The 27569-nt window shown below is 40.4% G+C and overlaps 1 protein-coding gene across 1 annotated transcript; it reads left to right on the top strand.

Moving 5' to 3' along the window:
- The first annotated feature begins 2353 nt into the window (after positions 1-2353).
- Znf367 (zinc finger protein 367) lies at positions 2354-26958 on the top strand. The gene is made up of 5 exons (XM_078030548.1): positions 2354-3128; positions 14043-14193; positions 16875-16994; positions 21841-21979; positions 24471-26958. Exons 1-5 carry the CDS (start codon positions 2727-2729, stop codon positions 24691-24693), a joined length of 1035 nt encoding a protein of 344 aa, XP_077886674.1. The 5' UTR covers positions 2354-2726; the 3' UTR covers positions 24694-26958.
- The last annotated feature ends 611 nt before the right edge of the window (positions 26959-27569 follow it).

The following is a 27569-nucleotide window of genomic DNA, read 5'->3' as shown; positions in this document are numbered from 1 at the left end:
TTTCCTGGCATGCCTTTCATCTCTGGTGGCAGAGAGTGAAGTGGGGTTGCCAGGTTACTGCTGAGGAAAGGCAATTTTTAGAAGCATTAAGTCAGTGTCCTGCACTCTGAGCACACTGTGAATGTTAAACAGGAACCATTGGATGGTGTTTATTCTCTGGCTCTTGCTTTAACTTAAGTGTCCATGATGCTTATCACTTTTTTCTTTCCACTCCTTTCAAATATTAAATAGATGGTTTGTATTTTCTTTCCAATGGATTCAGAAGAATATGGTACAATTATGAGACAGCAAATCATAAACACAAAATAAATATTTAATTAATGGAGAAGAATTAAACTTTCAGCTCTCTAGATCTCTTATTAAAGTATCAAATTGGATTTGCCTCTAAAACTTGAGAAAATTTTGAAACATGGGATGGGACTCAGAAATCTATGTAGCCTGTTTATCAGCCCTTTCCTCTGTGTGCTTGGTAGACTGAGATATAATCCTAAAGCTGTTTTCAGAGCCATCTTGAGGGATTTATTATTGAGCTATGTTCTTGGACAAGCCTCAAGTTTCCTCATTTGTAAGATGAGTAATAATATTTAACTCAGAATCATAGAGCAGAATTTAAGGGAAGTGACCACATATATTGTGTATCAGTAGATAGAAGCTATGATCCCATTAGGCCTCTGGGAAATGGAGTTATGTGCTGTTTTATTTCTTGAAAAGATACTTTTTCTTGGGTCAAAGTTATACAGATACAAAGCACTATACGTTGTATCTTTTAAAATCTTTCCCTTCTGTTCCCCAGCCACTTAAAAATTTCCCTCCATGGGTCTGGAGCTATGGCTCAGTGGTAGAGACTTGCCTAGCATGTGTGAGGCACTGGGTTTGATTCTCAGCACCACATATAAAATAAAGGTTCTTTCACAGCTAAACAATATTTTAAAAAATTGTCTCCATGAAGTCAACCAAGATATTTCTTGTGTATCTTTCCAGATGTCTTTTGTGTATCTAAAAGAAAAAAGTATATTTTCCCCACTTTTAAAAAATTCTCATAAATAGTATCATGCTATTGCCTATTTTTGCCTTCCTTTTAAGCTTGAAAATTGTCCATTTCAGTAGTTTCCTTATTTATTTATTGGTACTGGGGATTGAACCCAGGGGCGCTTAACCAGCACTTTTTCGTTTTTTTGAAACAGGGTCTCACTAAGTTGCTTAGGGGTCGCTAATTTGCTGGGGCTGGCCTTGAACTTGGGATCCTTCTGCCTCAGTCTCCCCAGCCCCTGGGATCACAGATGAGCACCACTGGGCACGGTTTCTCCTCTTAAACAAGAGTGGCTACATCGGGCAGGGCTGTGACAGCGCGGGGAGCGAGCCACCGACTACCGCGCAGCTGTGCTCCGATGACCGGTTCCAGCCCTGAACCACTGGGTATTCGCTCGTTCAGCCAACAAATGGCCCCGGGGACACGGCACCGAACAGGAGGCTGGGCGTCCTGGGCTAACCGTGCGAGCCCTCGCTGGCCCTGGGCTCGCCAGATGGCCCTTCTTACGGTGTGGGCAGGGCCGGCCCCCGAGGCGGGCGCGTCCGCGCGGAACGAGGACCAGGGCAGGGGGAGGCCGGCTGGCGGCTGCTCTGCGCGCGGCAGAGGGGGAGGACCCTCCAGGTGGCGGTGCGCCCGCCAGGATGGCAGGGCCGACACCTGCTGGGTCTGTGCCCGCGGGGACCCGGCCTGAGTGCGTCCTTACAGGGACGCGGAGTCGCGCTCACAGCCAGCCCCGCGAGTCTCAGACGCTAACAGGCTGGCGCGCGGCGAGCGCAACTGGGCAGAGAACTCGACGGAAAACCCTAGCGTCTTCCGTGCTTGCTAGGAGGTGGTGTCGCGGGAGGGGCAGGACCGCGGGACCCGGGTGGCTGGAGCCGAGGGCGGGGCGGGCGGCGCTGCCCAGCCCTTTAAACTTCTGTGCGCGGGAAACGCGGCCCAACAGACACGGGCGGGCGGGGCCGAGCGGGGCGGGGCGGGGCGCGCGCTGCGGCCGACCAACGACCGCCCTCGGCCCCGCCCCCTTCCAAGGCCTGGCCAATCAGTAGCTTTCTTAAATCCTCCCCGGCCCGCCCCCGCGTCCCGGTCCAGGCCGACCCGCGGAGGGCGGTGGGGCGGGACTCTTGGCGGGCGTGTGTGGGCGGGTGCCGACGTCGCGCGCGCCCACGGAGTTTCGAACGCTGTTGGCCCTCGCGGCAGAAAAAATATGAGCGCGGCAGCCAATGGCGAGGCAGTAGGGACCCGCGCGCAGGTCCGGCCCCGCCCCGTTCCGCTAAAAAGAATCCCGAGTCCGGCCATTGGCTCGCGCGGCCTGTCACTCGCCGCGGCGGCCAGCGGGCAGGCGCCTAGCGGTGGCTGGTTCCGCCCAGGCGCGAAATGTAACGCGGGAAAAGACCAAGCGGGGACCGCGGCGCAGGTTGTTATTTTCGGGGCTCGGCATCGCGCGTCCTGCTTTCCTGTCACCGCAAGACCAGGCCGCCCGTCGCTTCTCGCCGCCGCTACCTGCATTCGGGATTACAGAGAGCGGAGGGCGGCGTGGCCGGGCCGGGTCCAGCCTTCCTGCCCGGACGGGCCCGCCGCGCCGCTCCGCTCCTCCGTGTCCGCCTGCCATGAGCCGGCGGGCCTGAGCCGGCGTCGCGGAGCAGCGCGGGCGGGCGAGCGAGGGCCGGACCGGGTCGAGAGCGCGGCGCGGCCGGCGATGATCCGCGGCGGGGAGGCGCCGATGGCAGAGCACCCGCCGCCGCCGCCGCCCGTCGTCTTCTGCCACGAGTCCCCGAAGCGGGTGCTGGTGTCGGTCATCAGGACGACCCCGATCAAGCCCGTGTGCGGCGGCGGGGGCGAGCCGGAGCCGCCGCCGCCGCTCGTGCCCACCAGCCCCGGCTTCAGCGACTTCATGGTGTACCCGTGGCGCTGGGGCGAGAACGCACACAACGTGACGCTCAGCCCGGGGGCTGCGGGGGCCGCCTCGGCCGCTCCGCCCGCCGCCGCCGAGCGCCCGGGGCCTCGGGGCCGGGGCGCGCCCCCGCCCGCCCCCTCCGCCGCCGCCTCGGGGGGCGAGGACGAGGAGGAGGCGAGCAGCCCGGACGGCGGCCCCCTCAAGGTGAGCGCGGGGCCGCGGCCCGTTAACGGCGCGCCGGCTGCCGGCTGCCCCGCGGATGGGCGGGGCGGGGCCGGGCCGAGTGGCAACGCCGGGTCCCTCTGGCCGCGGCGGGGGCGGCGGCTGACAGGCCCTGACGTCACTGCCGCGCGCCAAAACCCGCCCGCGGGGGGGCGGTGTCACGTGGGCGGCCGGCGGCGGGGACCCGCGGCGCCCCGCCGGCAGGTGCGGCGCGCTCGGGGCGCGCCGGACGCCAGGTTAGCGGTCGCCGCTTCCTCCGGCCCGGAGCGAGGCGAGGGCCGGGCGCCCGCAGCGGTGCGCCGGGGTGCGGGAAGGAGCGCAGCGCGCGGTTACTGCGCTGTCACTGATGTCGCCGCGCCCTGCCAGAGGTGTCCTGCGGAGACGACCGAGTCCGGGAGGGGACTTCGGGGCATCCTCCTAGCGGAAGTTGAGCCCTTGCTGCCTTTCATCCATCCAGCCTGTTGCTCTCTGGGAAGCTCACTGGACAGTGGTACATGGGCGCTGACCGCTAGTGGCTCGCTGTCACCGTAGCGCTGGAGGGTGTGCCCGCCTGGTGCGCACCTACGTCCTGCAGACCAGCCAGTGGAGGCTGGAGGATGGTGGATGACCTCCCGAGCACACGACCAAGCTGCGGGACAGCCCGGAGCTGGCCAGGGTTCTGGGGCCCTGGTCTTGCTGCCTTTCTGTGGCCGTGCCTTCCTTCCTAGACCCCGAGCGCTGGCAGGGCGGCCTTTCCTATCTAGTGGACTGTGCGACTTGAAGGCCTTCCATTCTGTCGGTGCTCAATAAAGGCGCTCCTTAAATATTAGCATGATGAGTAGATGGTGCTGATACTATTATTATACCATAAAAGGTTGATACCAGATTCCGTTTATCTCTGTATGAGATGAGTAATTTGCTAAAGAGGTAAATCACCGAGTGGATACGGTGAATCTGTTGGCAGATACCTTATTTACAAATTGAAACAAGTTTGGTCATCACATGAGAAGCAAGAATCCCAAAACTATCGTTTTGGCTGAGGAAATTAATTTGTTACTGCTCACATTGTTATTAAAAAACTACAAAGTTATAAGAACGGTGCTTTGATATTTTAAATCTCGAGACTACGCTTCAGTAGAAATTTGAAAGAGTAGAAATGCTAGTAGTGGGGGATATTAATGAAGGGGACTGTTACTGTTGGCTGACTCTAGGTAGCCCTATTAAGGTGGCTGGGATCCACCCATCTTAGATATTTTTAGGCATGTAGGCATATTTTTCTACTAACGTATTTGCATGTTTTAATCCTTTAAAATACACATTTGATTCTGTTATATAGTTAAGAGAAAGGCATAGATGTCTGAATGTTTGTGGAGGATTATTTATTATTCAGTAATTAATTTTGCATTATCCAAGATTAGTATTGTCATAGATAAATGAATTAACTTTTTGGTCTGAAACAGACTGTCACGGAAACCTTTTATAAAAGTCGTTAACAAAATGCCTAGGTTTGAATTTTACTTATACATTGTCCACCTTTTATCCAGAGGTAAAATATATTGGAAGTTATGAAGAACATGTAGAAGTGAAAAGGCTGTTTTATAGTTCTCTTTGTTCCTTTCTTACACAATCTTCCATATTTTAACTTTTATAAATTATTTGATAAGCTGATTTTATATTGCTCCTTTATTGATGAAGCAATCCAGATTCAACTCAAAAATTCATTTAACTTCCCCAATTTAAGAAAGATGGGTCTGGTGTATACCTAGTTTGATTTGTGGTCAGCAAATTGGACTAAAGACAGGAAATCCTGACCCCTTTTACTTTGTTTTGCTTCTCTAAATTACTCAGTTCACTTTTTGGGAAGATGGGTGACACTGTTTTTGCAATATAGCCAGTGCTGGGAACATGCTCTCTCCAACCGAGCAGAATGCTACTCCGAGGCACTAACAGCTGTGGACTTGAGAGCATTTGTGCTCATTTAATGTCTGTCTGTTGCCTCTGCTCCCAGGGGAGGTGTTTACATCTGAGTTCTGAACACCCAGTGTCTGCTTTCTAGCTCTTTTGTTTTTTCTTGCTAGACACTGCCTCTCTTGCCTGGGAAAAGAACATCCTTCATCTGCCAACTTATTTCTCATCATGAGATTGCTTAGCACTGTTGGTATATAATTATATATTAATGTTATCTTCTAAGTTGTAGAATTCTGGGAGGGAAGAGGCAGGTATAACTTCCCTCTGCTGCCTCACAGCTTGTGCCTCTGCCCTCAACTAGGATGACATTCATGATGTTACAGCTCCACCATGAGACTGGAGGGACGTGGTTTCTCAGATACCATCCATCCCTCAAGACCTGCTACTGCCCATCCTTCATCCCCCCTTCTATATCCAAACATCTAGACTGTAGTCTTACAAACAGTTGATTGTTATACAGTAATTTTTGATCACTCCATGTTAAATCTAATGTTAGCATAGCAGCATCATTTATTGTCTGCCATGAAGTAAGCACTTCATAATGTTAACAACAAACTGCTAGGCTCTGTTGAACAGTCTGAATTACAATTCATTTAATCCTGCCTACTTGATAAGGAAGGAGAAATTAAAGAAGAATCACCAAGCTTGTTAAGATTATATGGTAGGTGGCAGAACTGATGGGGACTTTCCCTTGTTTTAATCCTAATCCCTGTACCATATTGCTCATAAATATATCACCTATAAGCTAACTATAGTGACTTATTATTAAAAAATAATAAGCCTATGTAAGTAGACTTCTGAAATACTATTTATAGCTCATCTCTATCAGTTCAGATGTTTTAGGTAAGGGTATATAATGATTGGATGAATTGGAATTGAGACTTGGAAAATTGTGAAGATAGGTCGAAGTGGGAGATAAGAGTTAGGAAGCAGATATGCAGGAAATTTGGATCTAGGTGTGGAAGTAAGGGAAGTAGGATCAATTACACTTTCTCATCAAGGTACACATGCCTCCCTCTAAGACCTGTTTTTCTTTCCCTTCTAGGTTGTTTTCCCTTTATTTGGATTTTATTTATATAAGATTGTGTCAAGCACTTTTAGGTCTTTTAGTCATCACGTGACTAAACACTTTCAAAATCACTAACCTGCCTTCTGGAGTTATTGCAATTCTGTTCAATTACATTTACTAAAGTATGTAATGATTTTGGGCAATGGAATCATTTTCTTAGAATTTCATGCTAGTGTTGCTTTTTTCATTTGACTCATCAACAGGCTCCACAAATAATCTCCCTTGGCTGTGGATGAGTTCCTGTCATTGCTACAACATACCCAGAAACATGTTTTTATTGTATTGTCACAGCCAGGATGAAAAATGGTTCTCTTTCATATTACTTATTTTAATTTCTGTTACTAAAAGATGCTCTTTATTCATTTATTTAGGCCATCAGATGGTTAATTTCCCTTATTATTTTCTCAGCTAAAAGAATATATTTAGTGAACCCTTACCTGTATATGGCCAACGTTGTGTATATTTTACTTCTCATTTGGAAAATGTAGACATTTACTTGTGGAGGAAACAATGTTCCTTAAAAGTTGCTAGAAAACAGCTCTATGGTTAACTTTGTCTCCCTCCCTGTTAGACATGCTTGTCTTTTTATTAAAGCTAGAAGCAGAGATAATAATAGCTAAATTTAAACTTAAGTTTTTGGTATTAATGAATCAGTTGATTCAAATTGTAGTAGAGTAAATATTTTTATGTATTTGAAAATATTAGAATCCTTCCATGCTGGGCGCAGTAGTGCACGCCTATAATCCCAGCGGCTTAGGAGGCTGAGGCAGGAGGATAGTAAGTTCAAAGCCAGCCTCAGCAACTTAGTGAGGTGCTTAGCAACTCAGTGAAACCCCATCACTAAATAAAATATAAGAATGGGCTAGGGATGTGGCTCAGTGGTTAAGTGCCCCTGAGTTCAATCCCTGGTTTAAAAAAAAAAAAAAATCCTTTTATGGCAAAGGAGTTGTATCACTCAGGTTTTTAATTAACCGGATTTCAAATTCATTTCTTAAGAGCATCACCTATTATTTGTTTATCATAGGTGCTGTCTTATAGTTGTTATTATTTTGCTCTCCCCACCACCGCCACCCCTACTTTCAAACCCAGGGCCTGAAAAGCATGCTAGACAAGCACCCTATGACCGAGCTACACTCTCAGTTCCTATTTTATGTTTTTTTAAGCAAGATTTGCCAGATGTGGTGGCACATGCCTGTAATCCCAGTGGCTCAGAAGGCTGAGGAGGATGATCACAGGTTTGAAGCCAGCATCAACAATTTAGCCAGGCTGTAAGCAACCCAGTGAGAGCCTGTCTCAAAATAAAAAGGGATGGGGATGTGGCTTGGTGGTTAAGCACCCCTGGGTTCAGTCCCTGATATATATATGACCAGCCACAATGCATATGACTATCATGGCTCAATAAATGATGGCAGTAGATTCTCTGATTTTACTCCTGCTTTATCTCTCTCTTGGTGGCTCTGGGTTAACAATTTTAGCAAGCAAGACTAGAGCTAAATGTGGCTACTTGAAGATAGTAACCAAAAAAGGTTAAAGAATCTGATAACCACCAATAATTTCCCAAAGTTGATTTGCTAAGGTGGACAAGTAGGTCAAGTATCATGCCAATTCCTAGCCTCATTATAACTGGATACTTGTGAGGATTAATTAAGATTGGGGAAAGACCTCTATTATATACCTCCTTCTACAGTCTTAGTGTCAGTGAAGAATTGATGAGCTCTTTGTTCCATCAACAATAGTTATTATTAATAGCATGCATGAATCACTTAGTAGGCTAAAGCAAGTTGCAGAATGCAACCTCGAAATCTCAGTCTCAGACTCAGCATGACTCTTGGTATATGTCTGTGATGGCTAATACACATGTATTCCACGTCCTGTTCATTCTAGGTCCTAGAAGAAATCCCCTACCTGGGGTAGATGGGTCTCAAGACGGGGAAGAGAGATGGTAGAACCAAGTGATGTTTTCCAGAGGTTTTGCTCAGAAGTCGCACATGTTGTTTTCACTCACATTTTACTGACCAGCATATGGCCAGTTGTTCTCTAGACCTACAGTGAGAGGGGTGAATATTTTTACAATATTAAAATTGTGATAATGTGTCTTCTCCCATTCTTTTAAAAAAATTGTGGTAAAACCCAAAACATTTATCACTTGGACCATTTTAAGTATCCAGTACATTAGTGCCAACTACATGCAGGATCTCCAGCATTTAATAATCTTACAAAACTGAAATTTCGTACACATTGAACTTACCTTTTCTTGCTCCCCTCAGTTCCTGACAACTACCATTTTACTTCTTGTTTCTAAGAATTTGACTACTTCAGATACCTCATATAAATGGAAGTATGCAAAATGTGTCTTTCTGTGACTAGCTTGTTTCACTTGGCCTTATGTCCTTAAAGTCCATCCATGCTATGGCATGATAGGATCCCCCCCCTTTTTTTTTTTAAAAGAGAGAATTTCATTTATTTATTTATTTATTTATTTAATTTTTGGCGGGTACAACATCTTTCTTTGTATGTGGTGCTAAGGATGGAACCCACGTCACACACATGCCAGACGAGCGCGGTACCCCTTGAGCCACATCCTCAGCCCCGATAGGATCCCTTTTTAAAGGTGGAGTATTATCCCACTTTATAATCCATTCATACCACATTTTCTTTATCCATTTATCAGTCAGTAGATAAATTTGAGTTCTCACCATATCTTGGGTATTGTGAATATTGGTACAAAGGACACAGGTACACAAATATCTCTTTGAGGTCCTGTTTTCAATTCTTTTGGATATGTAGTGTTCTCACATTATTAATTATTTAAAAAATAAAGAACTATTGAGAACTAATGAAACTTTATTCTACCAACAGAAAACATCTTTTCAATTATCAATATTTTTGGGGGTTTCTGTTTAATACATAGTCCATATCTAAAGACCAAATGAAAATATAGGTAAGGATTTCATTAACTCTTAAACACTTTGTTGACTTTTAGAACAAAAATAGTAAATAGATGTATAACCAGTTAGGATTTCCATGGTATAAGATTAAAATCAGGTCATTAACTTGTACTGAAAGTAAATTTTAAAATCTAAGGATTTTTAATGCATAAGTTGTCCTAGAATGTAAGGATTGAGCTTTTCAAAGTGAAATTGCTGTAACTTATTAGGCTTCATGTTTAAGCTGATATTTAAGCTTTTGGAAGTTTCATTCAGGGTTTTATATTAAAAGCAGTAAAAGCTCCAGCTGTGATGGTACACACCTGTAATCCCAGCAGCTGTGGTAGGGATGCAGTAGGATCACCAGTTTGAGACTCCCCTTAGCAATTAAGTGAGACCCTGCCTCAAAAGTAAAAAGGGCTGGGGATGCTGGTCAGTGGTTGAGTGCCTTGTGGGTTAAAAATAAATAAATAAGAAAATAAAAACAAATTCCCTGTTACCAAAAAATAAAAATAAAAAAATTATTTTGCATGTAGTTGTACATGATGCTTTTAAAAAATATATGTTTTTCCTTTAACTGGCATGTTAAAAGTTAACTTACCTGGGAAATAAAAAAATTTTTTAAATGTTTACTTTATAGTAGTTTTAAATATATAGAAAATGTGGGCTGGGATTGTGGCCTGGTGGTAGAGCACTTGCCTAGCATGCGTGAGGTACTAGGTTCGATTCTTAGCACCACATAAATAAATAAATGTATTTTGAATGTATTGTGTCCATCTACAACTAAAAATATTTAAAAAGATATATAGAAAATGTTCCCAGGAACTGCACCCTTTCCCCTGTTGCCAACGTGTTACATTAGGGTGGTACTTTAATTACAATAAAAGAACAATATTGATGTTATTAACTGAGGTCCATGGTATATTCAGATTTTAATTGTTTTTAAATTAAGGTGAAATTTTACAGCATTAACTATTAAAAATGTACAGTTCAGTGACATTTACTATATTCAATGTTGTGCAGAGTTTCAAAACATTTATCACTTCAAAGAAAGCTATCCATTAAACAGTGAGTCTCCATCCCCCACTGAACATGCAGATTACCTTTTCCCTTTAAGCAGAAAAGGGTGCTGGAGTTTTAATTGGGATTGTATTAAATCTATAAGCTCACTTTAGGTAGTATCAAAATTAAGTCTTCCAATCCTGAATTAAGTTTTGATGTGTTTTCATTTCCATTTGTGTCAAAATATTTTCTTTTCCATTGTGATTTCTCTTTGATTCACTGGCTGATTAAGTGTATTTTTAAATTCTCACTTATTTCTGTTTTCCTCCTGTTGACTTATAGTTTCATTCTATGTGGTCAGAGAAGATAGTTTGTATACTTTCAGTCTTTTAAAATTTGTTGAGGATTGTTTTGTGGCCCAACATGGTCTGTTCTGGAAAATATTTCTTGTGGATCTTCTGCTTAGTTACCTTATATACTACATGAGGTTTTTGAAGTTTCTGGATAATTTTGATCTCTCTTTAACTGTGCCAATTTTTGTTTTTCATATATTTTTTGGGAACTGTTGTTTTTGTGTATATACTTATACATTGTATCTTTTTCTATCCTTTTGTTTATAATCTACTTGTGGTTTTTAATCTAATGTGAAACTCTTTTTGGACAGCATATAGCTGGGTCATTAAAAAAATACATTTCTGTCAATCTCTGCTTTTTAATTGAGAGTTTAACCAGTTCATTTTTGAAGTAATTACTGATGAAGAAGGACTTCTGCCATCTCTTTTGATTTTTATGGCTTATGTTTGTTTTATTTGTTTCTCCATTAATGCCTTATGTGCTCAATTGACTTTTATTTATATGTAGTATACTGTTTTAATTCCTTCCTTCCTTTCTTTTTTTTTTTTAAATTTGTTAATGGTTACCCTGAGAATTTTTATTAACCTTTTAAACTTATGATAATATATTTTGAATCAATATGATTATAGCTTCAATAGTATACAAATGCTCTACTCCTATACAGCTTTGTCCATTCCTCCTTACATTGTCACAAATTACATCTTTAACTGGGGGTGGCGGCACACGCCTCCTCTAATTCCAGCGACTAGGAAGTCTGAGACAGGAAGATTGCAAGTTCAAAGCCAGCTTCAGCAACTTAGTGAGGCCCTAAGCAATTTAATGATACCCTGTCTCTTTATACATTGAGATCCTATTAACATGGATGTATAATTATTGTTTTTTAAGTATGACATATGCCTTTTATAAAGAAAAGTAAAAAGGAGTTAAAAGCTAAAAATACAGTAATTCTGGCTTTTATATTTACATTGTTACTCATCCCAGTGTTCTGTATTTCTTAATCAGGCTGTGAATTATTATCTAGTATCATTTCATTAAAAAGAATTTTATGTAGTTGTAGATGGACACAATGCCTTTATTTTGTTTATTTTTATGTGGTGCTAAGGATTAAACCCAGTTCCTCAGGCATGCTAGGCAAGCGCTCTGCCGCTGAGCTACAGTCACAGCCCTTGGCAGCATTTCATTTTTACCTAAAGAACTCCCTGTATCTCTTGTAAGGCAGCTGTGCTAGCAATGAATTTTTATTTTACTGGGAATGGCTTTAATTTCTTTCTTTTTTTCTTTTTCTTTTTCTTTTTTTCTTTTTTTTTGGTGCTGGTGATTGAACTCAGGGGCACTTGACCACTGAGCCACATCCCCAGCCCTGTTTTTGTATTTTATTTAAAGACAGGGTTTCACTGAATTGCTTAGCATCTCACTTTTGCTGAGGCTGGCTTTGAACTTGTGAGCCACCTGGCTCAGCCTCCCGGGCTGCTGGGATTCAGGTGCTCCCAGCTTAATTTCATTTTTTGAAGGATAGTTTTGCTGGATATAGAATTATTCATTTTTCTTCTTTTAGTGTCTTAAATGTGTCATTTCACTGCTTTCCTAGGAAATCAGCATTAATCTCACTTGGGACCCCTTTGTGCATGACAAGTCACTTCTCTCTCCCTGCTTTCAAGAGTCTGTCTTCTGACAGTATGATTCAGTGTGTCTCACTGTGGATCTCTTGTGTTTATCTTTTGAGCTTCTCAGATGTTTAGATTTGTATCTTACCAGATTTGGGACATTTTCAGGCACTATTCCTTCAAACATTCATTTTGTCCTTTTCTCTTACCTCCTGCACTCCATTTATGTGTATATTGGCATCCTCGATGGTGTCTTACCAGTGTCTTATGTTCTTTTTATTTTTCTTCATTCTTATTTTTCTTCTGTTCTTCAGAATGGATAATTGCAGCTAGCATTTTCAAATTTACTGATTCTTTTGCCAGCTCCACTCTGCCATATAAACCCTTTAGTGGATTTTTTTTTTCCACTTTAATTTTTTAGTTTTCAGCTCCATAATATCTATTTGGTTCCTTTTGATAATTCCTATCTCATTATTGGCATTCCTTTTCTTTTCTTTTCTTTTTTTTTTTTGTAGTTGCAAATGGACAGCATACCTTCATTTTATTTGTTTATTTTTGTGTGGTGCTGAGGATCGAACCCTCACGCATACTAGGCAAGCGCTCCACCTCTGTGCCACAACCCAAGCCCTGTTGGCATTCTTTTTGTTGAGAGATTGTTCTGGTTTCTTTTCAGTCTTTGTTCATGGTTTCTTTTAGCTCACTGAGCTTATTTGACAGTTGATTTGAAGTCTTTCTCTGTTAAGTCTAATGTATGTGCTTCTTCTTGGTCTGTTCCTGTTAATTTCTCTTGCATATGTACCATACTTTATTTCTTAGCATGTTTTGTAACATTTGTTAAAAATATCTGAATGTGGTAACTCTGGAACTCACATTCTTCCTCCTCATTGATTGCTTTTATTGTGTGTTGTGGTTGTTTAGTGATTTTTCTGAACTAGTTTTCTAAACTTTGTATTCATTGTTGCATTCTCTAAGCTGTGTTACTTTAGCATGTAGCCAGCTAGTATTTTGAGATTTCCTTGAATGCCTAGAGCTCCTCTCCCCTTTCTCCCATTCCCTACAAAAGGAAAAGAAATGCAGAATAGCTTTGTGTTGGACCTCCCTCTCTCCCTCCATCCCTCCCAGAGCCTTGCTGGACAAGTATTCTACCACTGAGCTTCATCCACAGCTCACACTGAAAAATGTGCTTCATTTCCTGCTTGTGCTGAGCCTGATAATCAGTCAGAAGTGAATATGTTAGGGTCCATACAGTTTTTTTTTTTTTTTTTTTTTTTTTAAGCATGCTTCTGACACATGCCCTGGGTGCTTGGGTCATTTTCTGGATTCCCAATACCTGAGTACTTTTCAATGCCCTAATTTTCCAAAGAAACTCTCTCCCAGCTTTTTCTCCCAGGCTTTTCATGGGTTTGAAGTCTCTTGCTCCAGATGCAGTAGGTTATTATTTGTCTTAAGGTTTTTGAGAAGTGCCCTCTGAATAGCCAATTTTCTGCCCCAAGAGAGTTCCAAGAACAAAGTTCCAGAACAAAGACAGTTCCAGAACAAAAACAAATGTCTTACCATCAGTCCATAGGGTCCCCCATGGAGGTCAAATCAGACAGTTTTTTCAGAAGAAGGTATTCTCTGCTCCCTTTGGAGGCAGGGATTAAGTTTCTACACTGAGCTTTCAGCCTGTGGTCTGCAGGACCACCTCTGGGGAAGGGAGAAAGAAAGGGCCAGTACAAGTGCTTCGCAGCTTTCCTCCTGTTTTGAGTGGGCATTTTCTTGACTTTGTTTTTACCGAGTTGCTGTAAATTTCTATTTCTGGGCTTGTGACAAAGGTGATTGAGATAGTTTTTCCTGGATTTTTCCAGTGATCTGTAGTGAATGGCCTGTTGGAGCCACCTACTTCACCATTTTTGCTAATATTACACAAGAAAGATTGATATCTTTTATGATACATGACTTTACTGAGTAGAGTTCAAGAAATTTTAATAAGGTTTATACAAATTGTCCACAGGATGGAATCCGACGTGGTAGACCCAGAGCAGATACTGTCCGGGATTTAATAAATGAAGGAGAACATTCCTCGAGCAGGATCCGATGTAACATCTGTAACAGGGTGTTTCCAAGGGAGAAGTCGCTCCAGGCTCACAAAAGAACTCACACAGGTGAGCTGAACACATTTTAGAGAATGCTGGAAGTAATTCTTAACTGGAAAACTGATCCAGTGTTTGTGCTTATAAAGTGTTTGTAGTTACTAGTATCATTTATGAAGTTTTTAAAAATAGGCACTGCGTAGTCAGTTTCCTGTAGATGGGGAGTGGTGTTTTTAAGAATACTGGTTCCGTGTAACTATTAAAGTTATAGTAATTTAGATGTCACAGTCATACTTTATTAAATTTGGTTCTTCCTTCTGAATTTTACTTAATATTATCTTTGAAATTGTTAATTTTTAGGCCAAATACTAAAACAGCAATGGTCAATATTTTAATAGAATTTGTAGAGTTTTTTCAGTTTGACCTAACCATTAACTCTATGGTGAACTGATTTTTCTTCTTTCTTTTTTTGAAATAAATGGTAAGTAGGTATCCCCAAGATTCTCATACATCTTTATTTGTACATAGAACTTATACACTTACATTTTAAATACCATGTACAGAGCCAAAAAAGTAATTTATCGAGGGTCCTATTCTTTCTAGAAAGTTGGCCTCATAGGAATGATTTACCTTATAGTTCATCTAATAATGTAAAGACGAGGAAGCTGAAGTGTCAAAAACCCAATTGCCACTGGTTTATAGACTGTCATTATCTTAAGTACAGATGCCTAATACTGCAGTTGCTAGCACATGCGACTGTTGGGCACTTGAAATGTGAGCAGTCTGAATTGAGATGGTAGGTAAGGGTACACTTCCTATGAAAAAAGAGGAATAAATAATCCAGAAATTCATTTTTAGGTGTTGAAATGAAATATTTTAGAGAAACTGGATTAAGTAAAACATTAATTTCACCTGTTTCTTTTTATCTTGTCTAAAGTGGCTTCTATAGGCAGTTCAAAATATATGTCTATTGGGCTGTTCTGGTCTAAAATTGGCCTTGTAATCCTCGGTCCTTTATTTTTCCCATTATGGTGATTGTTTCATATTTTTTTATGTTTGTTGAAGAGATATATTTTCTTCAATAAATCCCTGAAAAATGGGTAAAGTTATAATTTTGAATCATTATAAGATGGCTAGGGGAATTTAGATTCCATTAGTAAAAATTTACTTGATGAAATAGTTACTTTTGAGAATTTTTATGAATATATTTTTTAACTTTATTAGTTTGAAATACACCTAAAAAACTGGTTTGCAAGTCATAGAATGCTTGCTGCCAGTGTGGGTAAGAGTGAAGACTCTGTAGCCTGGTGAGGAGAGGCCCAAGGCCCAGTCCTGACTTACCCCTGCTCTGCTGGGTGTCACCTGATGCTTCGCCCGGAAGCTAAGACCAACATGCCTGACAAGTAGTTAAGCTCTAATAGTGTGTACTTTGCAAAAAGTTTTTCTCTTCCTATTTTAAATAATGCCCCTGCATCCTGTGTTTTATTAAGATACATCCAACTATCATGACCACTTAGTATCTCTCTATATAATGAAAAATTTAGGGGACGATCTGTTATTGTTCTGAGTCAGGTTAAGAAGAACCAGTGTGTAATATGTTGGTTAAATGATCTTTTTTTTTTCAAGAAATAACAATTGTAATTAAGATTGAACAATTATTTTTTGGTACTGGGGACTAAACCCAGGAGTGCTTAGCCACTGAACCATATCCCCAGTCCTTTTTATTTTTAATTTTGAGACAGGATCTTGCTCTTGCTCAGTTGCTTAGGGCCTTGCTAAGTTTTGGAGGCTGCCTTCAAACTTGTCATCCTCTTGCCTCAGCCTCCTGAATTGCTGGGATTACAGGTGTGCACAGCTGTGCCTGGCTTAAACAACATTTTTGAGCACTTTGTGTGAGCCTAGCATTGGGTTATTTATAGGAATTTAAATGAAGTATAAGGTGGTATGAATTTTTGGAAGAAGGCTTTTATGATACATAAACAACACAGGACATAAAGTTCATGAAGGCATACAAAGTTCAAGGATTTGGAAGCCAAGGCAGGTAAGAAGAGTGATTGAGAGCCCACAGGATTGGGAAGATTGTGGGGCTGGGAATATAGGATTTTTGAGGATTAGCACAAGGTGAGGAGGAATTGCCTCCTGACTGAATGATTCTCCAGAAGGGAAGTCAGGATTCAACCCTGTCCCTCACCTGTGGCCAGTGAGGTTGGTGAGGCTGCTACAGTGCAGATATTAGGATACCACTGAATAGTCAGCAGGCAATTTTTAGTTGTCTGAGGCTGGGGGTGATTTATGGGTTGTGGGTATCAAAAAAGCAGAGTTCCATGACAGCTAGTCTGGTATCCTGTGCAGGGAAGTGTCCAAAGGCCACTAGCAGACTGCTGGAGGGTCTTTTCTGGGCCAGTGGGGGATGCCAGCCTGACCAGGGAAAATACCCCTGGGAAGCAGCAGTGGGAGACATCGTAAAGAATCAGTAAGAGCTAGTGACTGGACTATGGGGCTAAAAGTATGGGATAGATAAGCTGAAGTGGTAACTTCAAGGACTTGAACTTGGGTTCCCAAAAGCCCAAGACCTAAGGAAACACTGTGCTCCCCAGAGGAGAGCTGCTGATACCATCTAAGTGCTTGCTGGTCTGCGTGGGCTACGACCTGTGTTTTATTGTTGGCTGGAGTCATGATCTACGTACACCAGGTTGATTTTTCTTTGACTCTTCCTCTTCTCACTCACTGCCTCATGTAATATATTCTCTTAGGTGAGAGGCCCTATCTGTGTGACTACCCAGACTGTGGGAAAGCCTTTGTTCAAAGTGGACAGCTCAAAACACATCAGCGTCTTCATACTGGAGAGAAGCCTTTTGTTTGTTCGGAAAATGGTATGGTGTTAGAAATTAAATTTATAGAATAGATACTAGTTAATAGTTAAAATATGTTTTACTTCTGCTTTTTGGAGGGAGAGATTTTTTCTCCTTTTACAATTTATTTTTCATTGGTGCACTATCATGATACCTCACAGATGGCTTATTATGCCGTATTTGTACATGCATGTACTTCGCTCAGTGTCCTTCCCCAGGACTTGCTCTACTCTATTAATTCCCTTCTATTATTTTAATTAGTGCATTCCATATATGTATGGAAAACCTAAGTACCACAAAATTTATTGTGGTATAACAGTACATGGGCACAGCTAAATTTGGTAGATTTTTTTCCCTAGTACTTTTCCGTGTCTTCCCTTTCTCCCTCCCTCTTGAACCCCTTCCTCTATTTCACTGGTCTCCCATCTCCTTTGGTGAGATTCCTTCTTCTTTTTGAATTCCTTTCCCCTCCATCCCCCAACCTCACACCACCCACTTCCACATATGAGAGAAAACATTTGACCCTTAACTTTCCGGCTTATTTCACTTAGCATGATATTCTCCAGCTCCATCCATTTACCATTTAATTTCATTCTCCTTTATGATTGAGTAGAACTCCATTGTGCAAATATAGACATTTACTTTATTCATTTGTGTGTTCAGAGGCACCTAAGTAGGTTTTATAAACTTGGCTATTGTGAATTGTGCAGCTATAATTATTGATATTCATGTATCACTATAATATACTGATTTTAGTTTGTTTGGATAAATACCAAGGACTGGGATAGCTGGATCACATGGTGGTTCCATTCCTAGTTTTTTGAGGAATTTCCATACTGCTTTCCAAAATTTGCAGTCCTATTAACAATGTATAAATGTACCTTCCCTGCTCCCTGTTTTCAAAATAGTTCCTCTGGATTTCAGAAATGTCTGTTGGTTTGGACCTTCTGTCTTCTTTTGGTTAGTTTTGCTAAGAGTTTACCAGTCTTGTTTATCTTTTCAAAGAACCAACTCTTATTTCCATTTTATTAATTTGTGATCTTAATTATTTCTTGTCTTCTACTGTAATTAGTTTGTTCCTGCTATAAGACCTCAAGATGTAGCATTAGATTGTTTATTTGGGAGTCTCTCTGTTTTTTTAATGTAGGCAATTAATGCTATAAGCTTTCCTCTTGGAACTGCCTTTATGGTGTCTCAGATTTTGATGTGTTGTTATCACTATTGTTTGATTCCAGGAATTTTTAAGATTTTTCTTCATTTCTTCTATGATCCATTCCTCATTCAAAAAAAAATATTGTTCAATCTCCAGATGTTTATGTGGTTTCTGTAATATTTATTGCTGTTCATTTCTAATTTTATTCCATTTTTATTTGATAAGATGCAAGGGATTATATGTATATACATTTTCCTCCCTTTGTTTTGTGTTAAGATTTGCTTCTTGATCTTTAATATAGCCTATTTTGGAGAAGATTACATGAGCTTCTGAGAAGAAAGTGAATTTAACTGTTGTTGGATGAAATATTCTAAGATGTCTCTTAGTTCCATTTGAATTTATAGTATTATTTAGGTCAGAAGTGTCTATTTTATGCCTGGATGACTTGTCTACTGGTGAGAGGGATGTATTGCCGTCCTCTGTTATTATTGTTTTGGGGTTTATCTGAAACCTAATGTCATGAGGTGTTAGATTGTTCCTTTTACCAGTATTTAGTGGCCTTTCTTGCTGCTTCTGATTTTCGCTTGAAATCACTTTGTTGAATATGACAATAGCTATTCCTGCTTGTTTTTGGACTCAATTTGATTGGAATGTCTTTTTCTACTTATTTTCATGCTGTGGATGCCTGCCTATAAGTCTCTTACAAACAGCATGGTGGTTTTTGGTTTTTTTTTTAATATTTTTAGTTTTAGATAGATACATGCCTTTATTTATTTATTTTTATGAGCTGCTACGGATGGAACCCAGAGCCTCACATGTGCTAGGCAAGCATTCTACCACTGGGCTACAACCCCAGCCCCCTGGGTCTTTTTGTTAATCCACTCTGCCAGTCTCTGTCTTTCAGGAGTTGAGACCATTTATATTCAATTATTATGGAGATATATTTATTGTTGTCTCCCATTTTGATTTGTTTCATATGTTTAATTTGGTTTTAATTTTCTTTTGCTTAATTGCTCTTCTAATGAGCTTCATGTATTTGGGAGTTCTCTAGTTTGTTTTTAAGTATTTCTTGTGGTAGTGGCTTAGTGGCTCATGATTTTTTTCAGTTTATCCTTATCTTGGAATATTTTTATTTCCCTATAATTCTCATTGCTCACTTTGCTGGATATAGCAATCTTGGTAATTGTTTTCCATCGAGCTTAAGTTATTATCTCATTATGTGCCCTTCTGGATTTTATTTCTTTATATTTACTTATTTGCCCTTCTGGATTTTAGCGTGTGAGCTGAGAAGTTGGAAGTAAACCTTATTGTTTTATCTCTAAATGTGACTTGATGTTTTTTCTCTTGTGACTTAATATTCTATCCTTGTTTTCTCTGTTTGGAATTTTGATTATGATGTATCTTAGAGATTCTTTTTGATTTTATTTATTTGGGATTCTAGATGCCTCTTATATAGGGATGTCACTTTCATTCCTAGGGTTTAGAAAATTTCCTGCTATTATTTCACTGAAAAGGTTTCTAATGCCATTAGTCTGTATCTACTCTCTCTTCAATTCCAGTGTCTCTTAATATTGTTCCCGAGTTCTTGTGTACTCTAATCATGGTCTCCCCATTTTCTTTTTCTTAACCACTTACTGAGTATTAAAGTTCATATACCCTGTCTTTAAGGTTTGAAGTCCTGTTTTCCTTTTTTTTTTTTTTTTTTTTTCTGATACCAGGGATTGAACCTAGGTATGCTTAAACACTGAGCCACATCCCCAGCTCTTTTTATTTTTATTTTGAGACAGGTTCTCACTAAATTGCTGAGGCTGGCTTTGAACTTGTGGTCCTCCTGCCTTGGCCTCCCAAGTTACTGGGATTACAGGCACGTGCCACTATGCCTGGCTGATGTTCTGTTTTCTATGTAATCCAACTTTTTTTTAAATATACCTTTATTTCTTTGTTTATTTATTTTATTTATTTATTATGCGGTGCTGAGGATCGAACCCAGTGCCTCACACATGCAAGGCAAGTGCTCTACCACTGAGGCACAACCCCAGCATCGTAATCCAACTTTTATGATACTTTCAAGTGAATTTTTAATTTTATTGTATCTTTCACTCCCGGGTGTTCTGATTAGTTTCTGTTCAGAATCTGTAGCTTTTTACTGAAATTGTATTTCATTTTCTATATGTGCTCTCTTAATTCATTCCTTAGGTCTTTTAATAATCAATTTTTTAGTCTTTCTCTGGAATTTCATTCTTTCAATATCTGTGGGTTCCTTAGGGAATTGTAAATTTAAAGGGGAGACTGTTTACTCAAGTTTTCAGAGGTCTTAGACTGGCATGTTTTGATGGAGTCTTCTTCCATCAAGGATTCTTTGGTGAGTGGTTGACCTGTGTGTTGTTGTATACAACATACAGGCTCAGTGTTATCCAAGTGCGAAGTTCAAGCTCCAGTGCCTCTCTATTTGCCACTGTAGAGCTGCTGATTTAGGTCATTCTTGGAGAGCTGCTCAACTCTGGATTCCTCTGAGCCTCCATATTGGAGGCTTTCTCTGTTTTGCTGTGGGAACAAATGTCCATGAGTGGAACCTTAGGCCCCTCCCTCCCCAGGTGGTTCCTGTGTGGGGTCTGCTTGTTGGTTTGGGATTTTTTTTTGTCTCCCTTACTCTCAGTGTTGAAGTACTGTGGAAGTTTGAGCACGGTTTGTGTGTGTGGAGCAAGGTCCACTGTCTCTTGAATGGGTTGTGGCTAAGCTCAGCAGCGGAGTCTATGGAGAAATTTTTTAAATTTATTTTTAATTTTTTTAATATTTATTTTTTTGTTGTAGTTGGACCCAGTATATTTATTTTATTTATTTATTTTTATGTGGTGCTGAGGATTGAATCCAGGGCCTCGCACATGCTAGGTGAGCGGTCTACCACTGAGCCACAAACCCAGCCCTATGGAGAAATTTTTGACATAAATTTTTTAAAACATTATAAAGCTTTTTTTGTTAATTGTGACCCATGCTGAAAATCTTAGAAATGACTGATTTTTAAATAAAGTATTCTTTACAGATGAAAACCTTAAAAGGCAATTAAAAATACCACATTTAGTTGTAGGGAGTAGAAAATCTTTAAAAGTAAGTGTAGAGCTTGCCTTTATGTTGGTTTTAAATTCTTTAACTATTACGTGAAGAAAGCATATTTTCTTACATAATTTTTTAATCACAATTTTTAAAGATTTTTTCTTATGCACATTTTTATGGTTATATTTGAAATTCAGCATGGTTCTACCCTATTGCTATAACTATAGTTTTACATAGTATACTATAGTTTTATGCACAATACATCCAATATCTATTTGACCAGTTTTTAAAATTTGCTTGTCACTAGCAAAGTTGAGGGAATGTTTTTATACTTATAGCTTTGAGCATCTCTTGAGATGTTTCCTGTGATAGACTCCAAGAATGGAATTCTCAGCTCTGAGGTGTTCAGTGTTTATGACTTGCATTTCTCGTGGGGCTTGGCACATGTACATGGCGATGACTAAGTTGTATCAGAGCTGTCTTCCTGTCCCCCCACTGGCATTGCTAAGACCATTCAGAGGCTTGTTTGGTTCTAGTCTGTTGAAGTTCACCGTCTTCATTTAATTAAAAGTAACCTTGCTTGGATACCAATGAGGTGGAACATTTTCAATATGTCTGTTGGATGTCCAGGTTCTAACAAGTGGTTCCGTTGGTGTTTTAAAGGCTGCCTGAGCAGATTCACTCATGCAAACCGCCACTGTCCAAAGCACCCTTATGCCAGACTGAAGCGAGAGGAGCCTACGGACACACTGAGCAAGCACCAGGCTGCAGACAACAAGGCTGCTGCCGAGTGGCTGGCAAAGTAAGGCATCCATGCTTAGCCTCTGGGAGTGGGCCTGTTGGGCTTGGGTCTGGGTTAGAGAATGTTCTTATTTCAAATGTTGCTTCTGTACATCTTATGAAATAACTTGAAATAGCTCCCAAAACAAACAGGCTTGGACCCATTTAATAGATGCTTATATAACACACTATTTTCCCTTTCAAAGCATCCGTCACACATTTGTTTATTGCCTACTTTTCCTGCTGGACTAGAAGGTCCATGAGGACAGGAAGTTTGTCTTGTCCCTGGGGTGTCCTTAGGGCCTACCACAGTTTATGGATGTTAATCAGTAGTTGAATGGATAAACTGCATGTTTTGTGAGGATAAATCATATAAGAATCAAATAGTAGAACCTGAAAATACAATTTGATTACTCAAATGCAGAGAAATTTTCTATTTAAATGTGATATCCCTGAGGCCCTTAAACTAAAATTTTCCATCACTTCCTCCCTTCCCTTATTAGTCCATTTTCTCTTACTATAACAAAATACCTGAGACTGGCTATTTTAAATGAAAGAGGTTTTTTTAGTGGACATGTTGGAGGTTGAAAATTCAAGGTGAGGCAGCCCCATCTGTTTGTTCTTGGTGAGGGCTCCATGGCAGATGGAATCATAACAGTGGAAACACCTGTGGCCAGATAGGAAGCCAGAGAGATTCAGGAGCCAAGTTCTTTGTTTTTATAACAATCCACTCTCTTAGGCGACTAACTCAGGTCCTTCGAGAGAGCTATATTAATACCTTCTAAGGCAGCAAATCCATGGCCTAATTACCTTGTATTGGGTCTCAGCTCTTAAAACTTACTTCTTCTACCTCTCAACATCACCATACTGTCCCACACATGAAACCTTTTGGGGTATCTACCCAAACCATAGCACTCTTTCTCCTGATTCTAATTTTTCCCAAGCCAGAAACTTACTGGTCTTGGGTGTCTGTCCTATCAGTGACTCTGCCTCCTGGCTAGCTCAAGTTTAGCTACTTGAACTCTCACAATCCATTCTCTGTTCTGTTATCAGAGGGAGGTCTCTAAAATGCCAATATTACCCTCAGGCTAAAGCCTAAACCTCCAGAGGCATTTAAAGCCCTTTAGGACCTGGTTCCTGCTGACCTAGTTTCTAAACTTCCTAGTCATCCTTCAGGTCACACTGAAGTCACTGCATTTCCTATATACCTCTTATAGGTATTACCAGTGCTTTCCTAGATTGAGTAGTCTAGATTTTCTGAAATCTGGTAATTACTTTTTGTATGTGATTTTCAAACAGCTTTGTTGTTGTATAATTGACATATAATAAATTGTATATAATTGAAATGTTCAACTTGATACATCTTGACATATGTCTACACCTGAGACCATCACCAGAGTCCAGATGATGGACTTGAACTTTACTTCCCAGTTTCCTCAAGCCCCTCAGTAACTCCCCCACCCTAGCCCCCAAACACTGACCTACTGTCACTTCTGGTTTGCATTTTCTAGAATTTTATACAAATGTAGTCAGCGTATGTCCTGTTCGTCTGGCTTCTGACCTAAGTATTCTGAGATGGATCCACATTGAGTGTGTCAGCAGTTCATTCCTTTTGTTGTGTGGATACATCTTAACTTGTGTATTCATTTGCCTGTTGACATTTTGGATTGTTTCTAGCTGTTAGAGATAAAGTTATTATGAACACAAATACATAAGACTTTGTATGGACATTTTTGTATAAAATGGTGCTGTCATTTAAATATCAATTTTCTCTTGTGAATATCAGTCATTCATATAGTTGAATAAGGGTAGTATTGTTAAGTTTTTGAAACTGTATGTTACAGATATTAATCCTTCTGTCATATTTTCGAAATTTAATATTTTACATAGTCATCTCTGTCAGAGGTGACCTTCTGTGGACTATTTTTTTGGTACTTTTTTGGTAGTGGGGATTGAACCCAGTACTCTTTTAAGTTGCTGAGGCTGACCTCAAACTTTATCCTCCTGCTTCAGTCTCCCAAGTTGCGGGGATTATAGGTGGGTGCTACTGCTCTCAGCTAGATAGGTTTCTAATGAGGTTTCTAATGACTTTCCCCCTAATATTTCTGTATTACTCTAGTCCATTTCTCATGAGATTTAAGGCAGGGTTTTTTTTTTGTGTTTTTTATCTCTAGTATTAGATCAAATCCAGGAACTTATACAGGCTAGGCAGGTGCTCTACCACTCAGCTACATCCCCAGCTAGAGAGCAGCTGTGGTTTAATGGTAAAAACTCATGATTAGAGAGTCCAGCATAAAATCTGGAACTGCCAGGTTTTGATTACAGAAGCATGAGCCACAGAGTCATCACTTCTTTCTGAGTTATTTCCCCTTTGTAAATGGAAAGTATATATGTGAACTCACTTTAGAACTGGAACACAGAAAAGCAATACTGTGTTAAAGAACTTTGTTTAACCAGAAGTAACTCTTGGGAATTTGTCAACCACAGAGCTGACGTGCCTGCTCTTTACCCAGGTACTGGGAGACGAGAGAGCAGCGCGCCCCCGCCCTGAAGGGCAAGCTGGCTCAGAAGGCTGACCAGGAGCAGCAGGACCCTCTGGAGTTCCTCCAGTCTGATGAGGAGGACGATGAGAAGAGTGGCGCCCAGCGCCGGCTGCAGGAGCAGCGGGAGCGCCTGCACGGGGCCCTGGCGCTCATCGAGCTGGCCAACCTGACGGGGGCACCGCTCCGCCAGTAGCCTGCACAGACTCTCCACTGTACAGAAGTACTGCCCATGTACTTACAAAGTAGATCCTTGGGCATAAGCTAAGCACCTTATTTGCTTATCATAGGCTGCTATTCTGTAGAAATTCATGAAGAATGTCATTGCCCCAGAGTATGGGGTGAGAGAGAATTGCACTTTTTTTATATGGAAATGGATTGGATGTAAAGTTTAAAATATTTTGTAAATATGGACTGCACAGTACAGGGTAGAAAACTACATATTGTGGGAAGCTAGATTTTGCAAGTTTAATGCATTCATTGGAAGCAGTTCTCACAGGAAGCACTTTCTGAATAAGACACTTGTGAAAAAAACAGAATGGTACAAATAGCCAAAGAAGGTTGAAAGAGACTATTTATAAGATCATTTTTAACAATGTATATTAATATGTTTTACAATACTGTAAACACTGAAGCAAGAAAGTATGAAATATGTAAGATATATATTTTAAATTACAAAATAGCGTGTCCAATAAGGCTTGAGAAATGGGAAGCTGACTATTTGGGATGATGTTCTAAGTTATGGACTTGGAAGAAAACAGATATTTGAGGATCTTGGTAAGATGCACAGTAGTTCATAATTTTCAAAATTGGAGTAAAATCAGTCTTATTCTTATCTTTCTGGGGCTTTCTAACTCACTATAATGTTTAAGTTTGAGAAGCACTTGTCATTCCTAGCATGTTAACTGGGGAACTTTTGCACATTTCACATTTGCTGAAATTGAGTGATTAATCTTGCAAAGTCTAGGTAACATGGTAATTGGTAATTTTTTTTTATATACAATGGGCCCTGTAATGAGATTTGGCACTTGGATTTTTATTAATAAAAGGGACATCTACAGGGTTGTTTTGTAGTGAAATGTTTTAGATCTTTTGTTAGCAAACACTAAATTTTAGTTGTACTGCTTTTTAGGATTATTAGCAAGTGGAAGCCTCCGTATTTATATTTTCAGTGCATAAAGCCACCTTCTTGCTTTACTTCAGAATAACATGCCAAGCTATTTTGTGTTCACTAAATTTAGCTGAGTTAAACACTGCAGAAAATATTAGCTACTCAAATATGTAGGCTTCTGGACTAGTTTTAAACTGCAAGTGTGTTAACTTGTGTGGTGTTTTTTTTCCAAATAGATGAAGTTATTAAACACCACTTTATGTACTGAAGCATGAACAGGAAAATCAAGAGCTGAGCAGTCCACCTCCTTTACATAGGCAAAAACCTCCATCGTTTTAGCTTTTGTTTTGGGCTGAACTAAATGACATGCATAGCATGGTAATTTACAGATTGCTTAATTGGAGTGAACCTCAAGAATAGTAGAGGGAAAGATGGGCTCTTCAGCACCTTTTTTTTCTTGAGTTGAAGTGCAGTTCACACCTTATCCAGAAGGTAGGCTTCTTTATCCAAACATCCCAGTGTGTGGCAGTGCCCAGGTCACAGCCTTGGGAAGGGGAGGTCTGTAAATGTCTTGAGGAGGAGCGAAGTGTGAAAGAAAAATGATAGTTACCAATAATGTGTATGATGAGGACATACTTTAAAAATGTAATTCCTCTGTACAGTAAATTACAAATCTTTAGGGATTTTTTTTTTTGTAATAAGAGAATTTATATTTGTAATGGTCTAAGAATTTTGTTTGTAATCTGGTATATAGGATTTTAACTTGGAGCACTTACAAGCATGGTCAGAGACCATAGCATCTGAATTTTCTTGGTTTAGGTTTCAACATTTACTCTAGAATTTTTCCTTTCAAATATGATTTATATGAACTGTAAAGCGACACTCATTAGTCTTGAAATTTAAAATCTGATAAACTTATCTGAGAAGGAAAGGCAGTACAAATTTAAAAAATACAAATACTTGCCAACTCACAGATGATAAAATTTAAGGGCTTCAAAAAAAGTAGGGGTTTTTATTTGTTTCTCCAGTCAGCTTTTGTCAACCGCAGTAGTTATATTCACAAACATTTTTTATTTGTATAATTGGAATAGTTTAAGAAATTATTACAGTTCTAGAAACAGTTCAGAGATTTTTTTTTTATATAAGCTATATCCTTGGAAATACATTGGCATCTAAAATTTGAGGTGTGTTTAGACTGCTTTTTGTTTTAAAAATGTGGTTTACATTCAAACTTTTGAAGTGTTTTATGCTTCACGTGGCTAAGTTGTAGTTTGGCAGATTTAACAGCATATGAATACACATGCTGTAATTTTTAAAGATGCTTTGAATAAAATTTTATTTTAATTTAAAGCTTAAAGAGTATATGGTTATCCTTGAAGTTTTTATAATTTTTCCTCATAAATATAACCACAATATAAAAGTCTTAAAAACTAGAAACATGATCGACAACTCTACATTTTTCCATCGAAAGTGTTTGGGTGCATTTTATATTACATTCCAGTTCTGTCCCAGGCATCTTTTTTGCATAGCTGTAATAATTGTTCTGTCATTTATACAGTTAGGCTTCGAGAATTTAACTGAAAATTGTTAGGTTTCCTCTACCACTGAACTACACATCTCCAGTCCTTTTCTTTATCTTGAGATAGTCTCCCCAGGTTGCTGAGGCTGGCCTTGAACTTGCTACAGCCTCTGCCTCCGGAGTCGCTGGGATTACAGGCCTGTACCACGGCTCTGTGTGTGTGTGTGTGTGTGTGTGTGTGTGTGTGTGTGTGTGTGTGTGTGTGTGTGCTGAGGATTGAACCCAGGGCCTTGTGCACGCGAAGCGCTCTACCAACTGAGCTGCTAATCTTTAGCATTTCCAAAAATCTAAACTTTCACAGGTTTTTAAAGTTAACTATTTAGAATGAAAACCTGGGACGCTCAAAGCTAGAACAGGTAGGCTGGCTAGCATGACCAGTTCT

The sequence above is a fragment of the Ictidomys tridecemlineatus genome, chromosome 13 (assembly GCF_052094955.1).
Source record: "Ictidomys tridecemlineatus isolate mIctTri1 chromosome 13, mIctTri1.hap1, whole genome shotgun sequence".
NCBI classification, from domain to species: domain Eukaryota; kingdom Metazoa; phylum Chordata; class Mammalia; order Rodentia; family Sciuridae; genus Ictidomys; species Ictidomys tridecemlineatus.
Note: the sequence above shows the minus strand (reverse complement) of the source record. Positions and strands in the feature narration are given on the sequence as shown.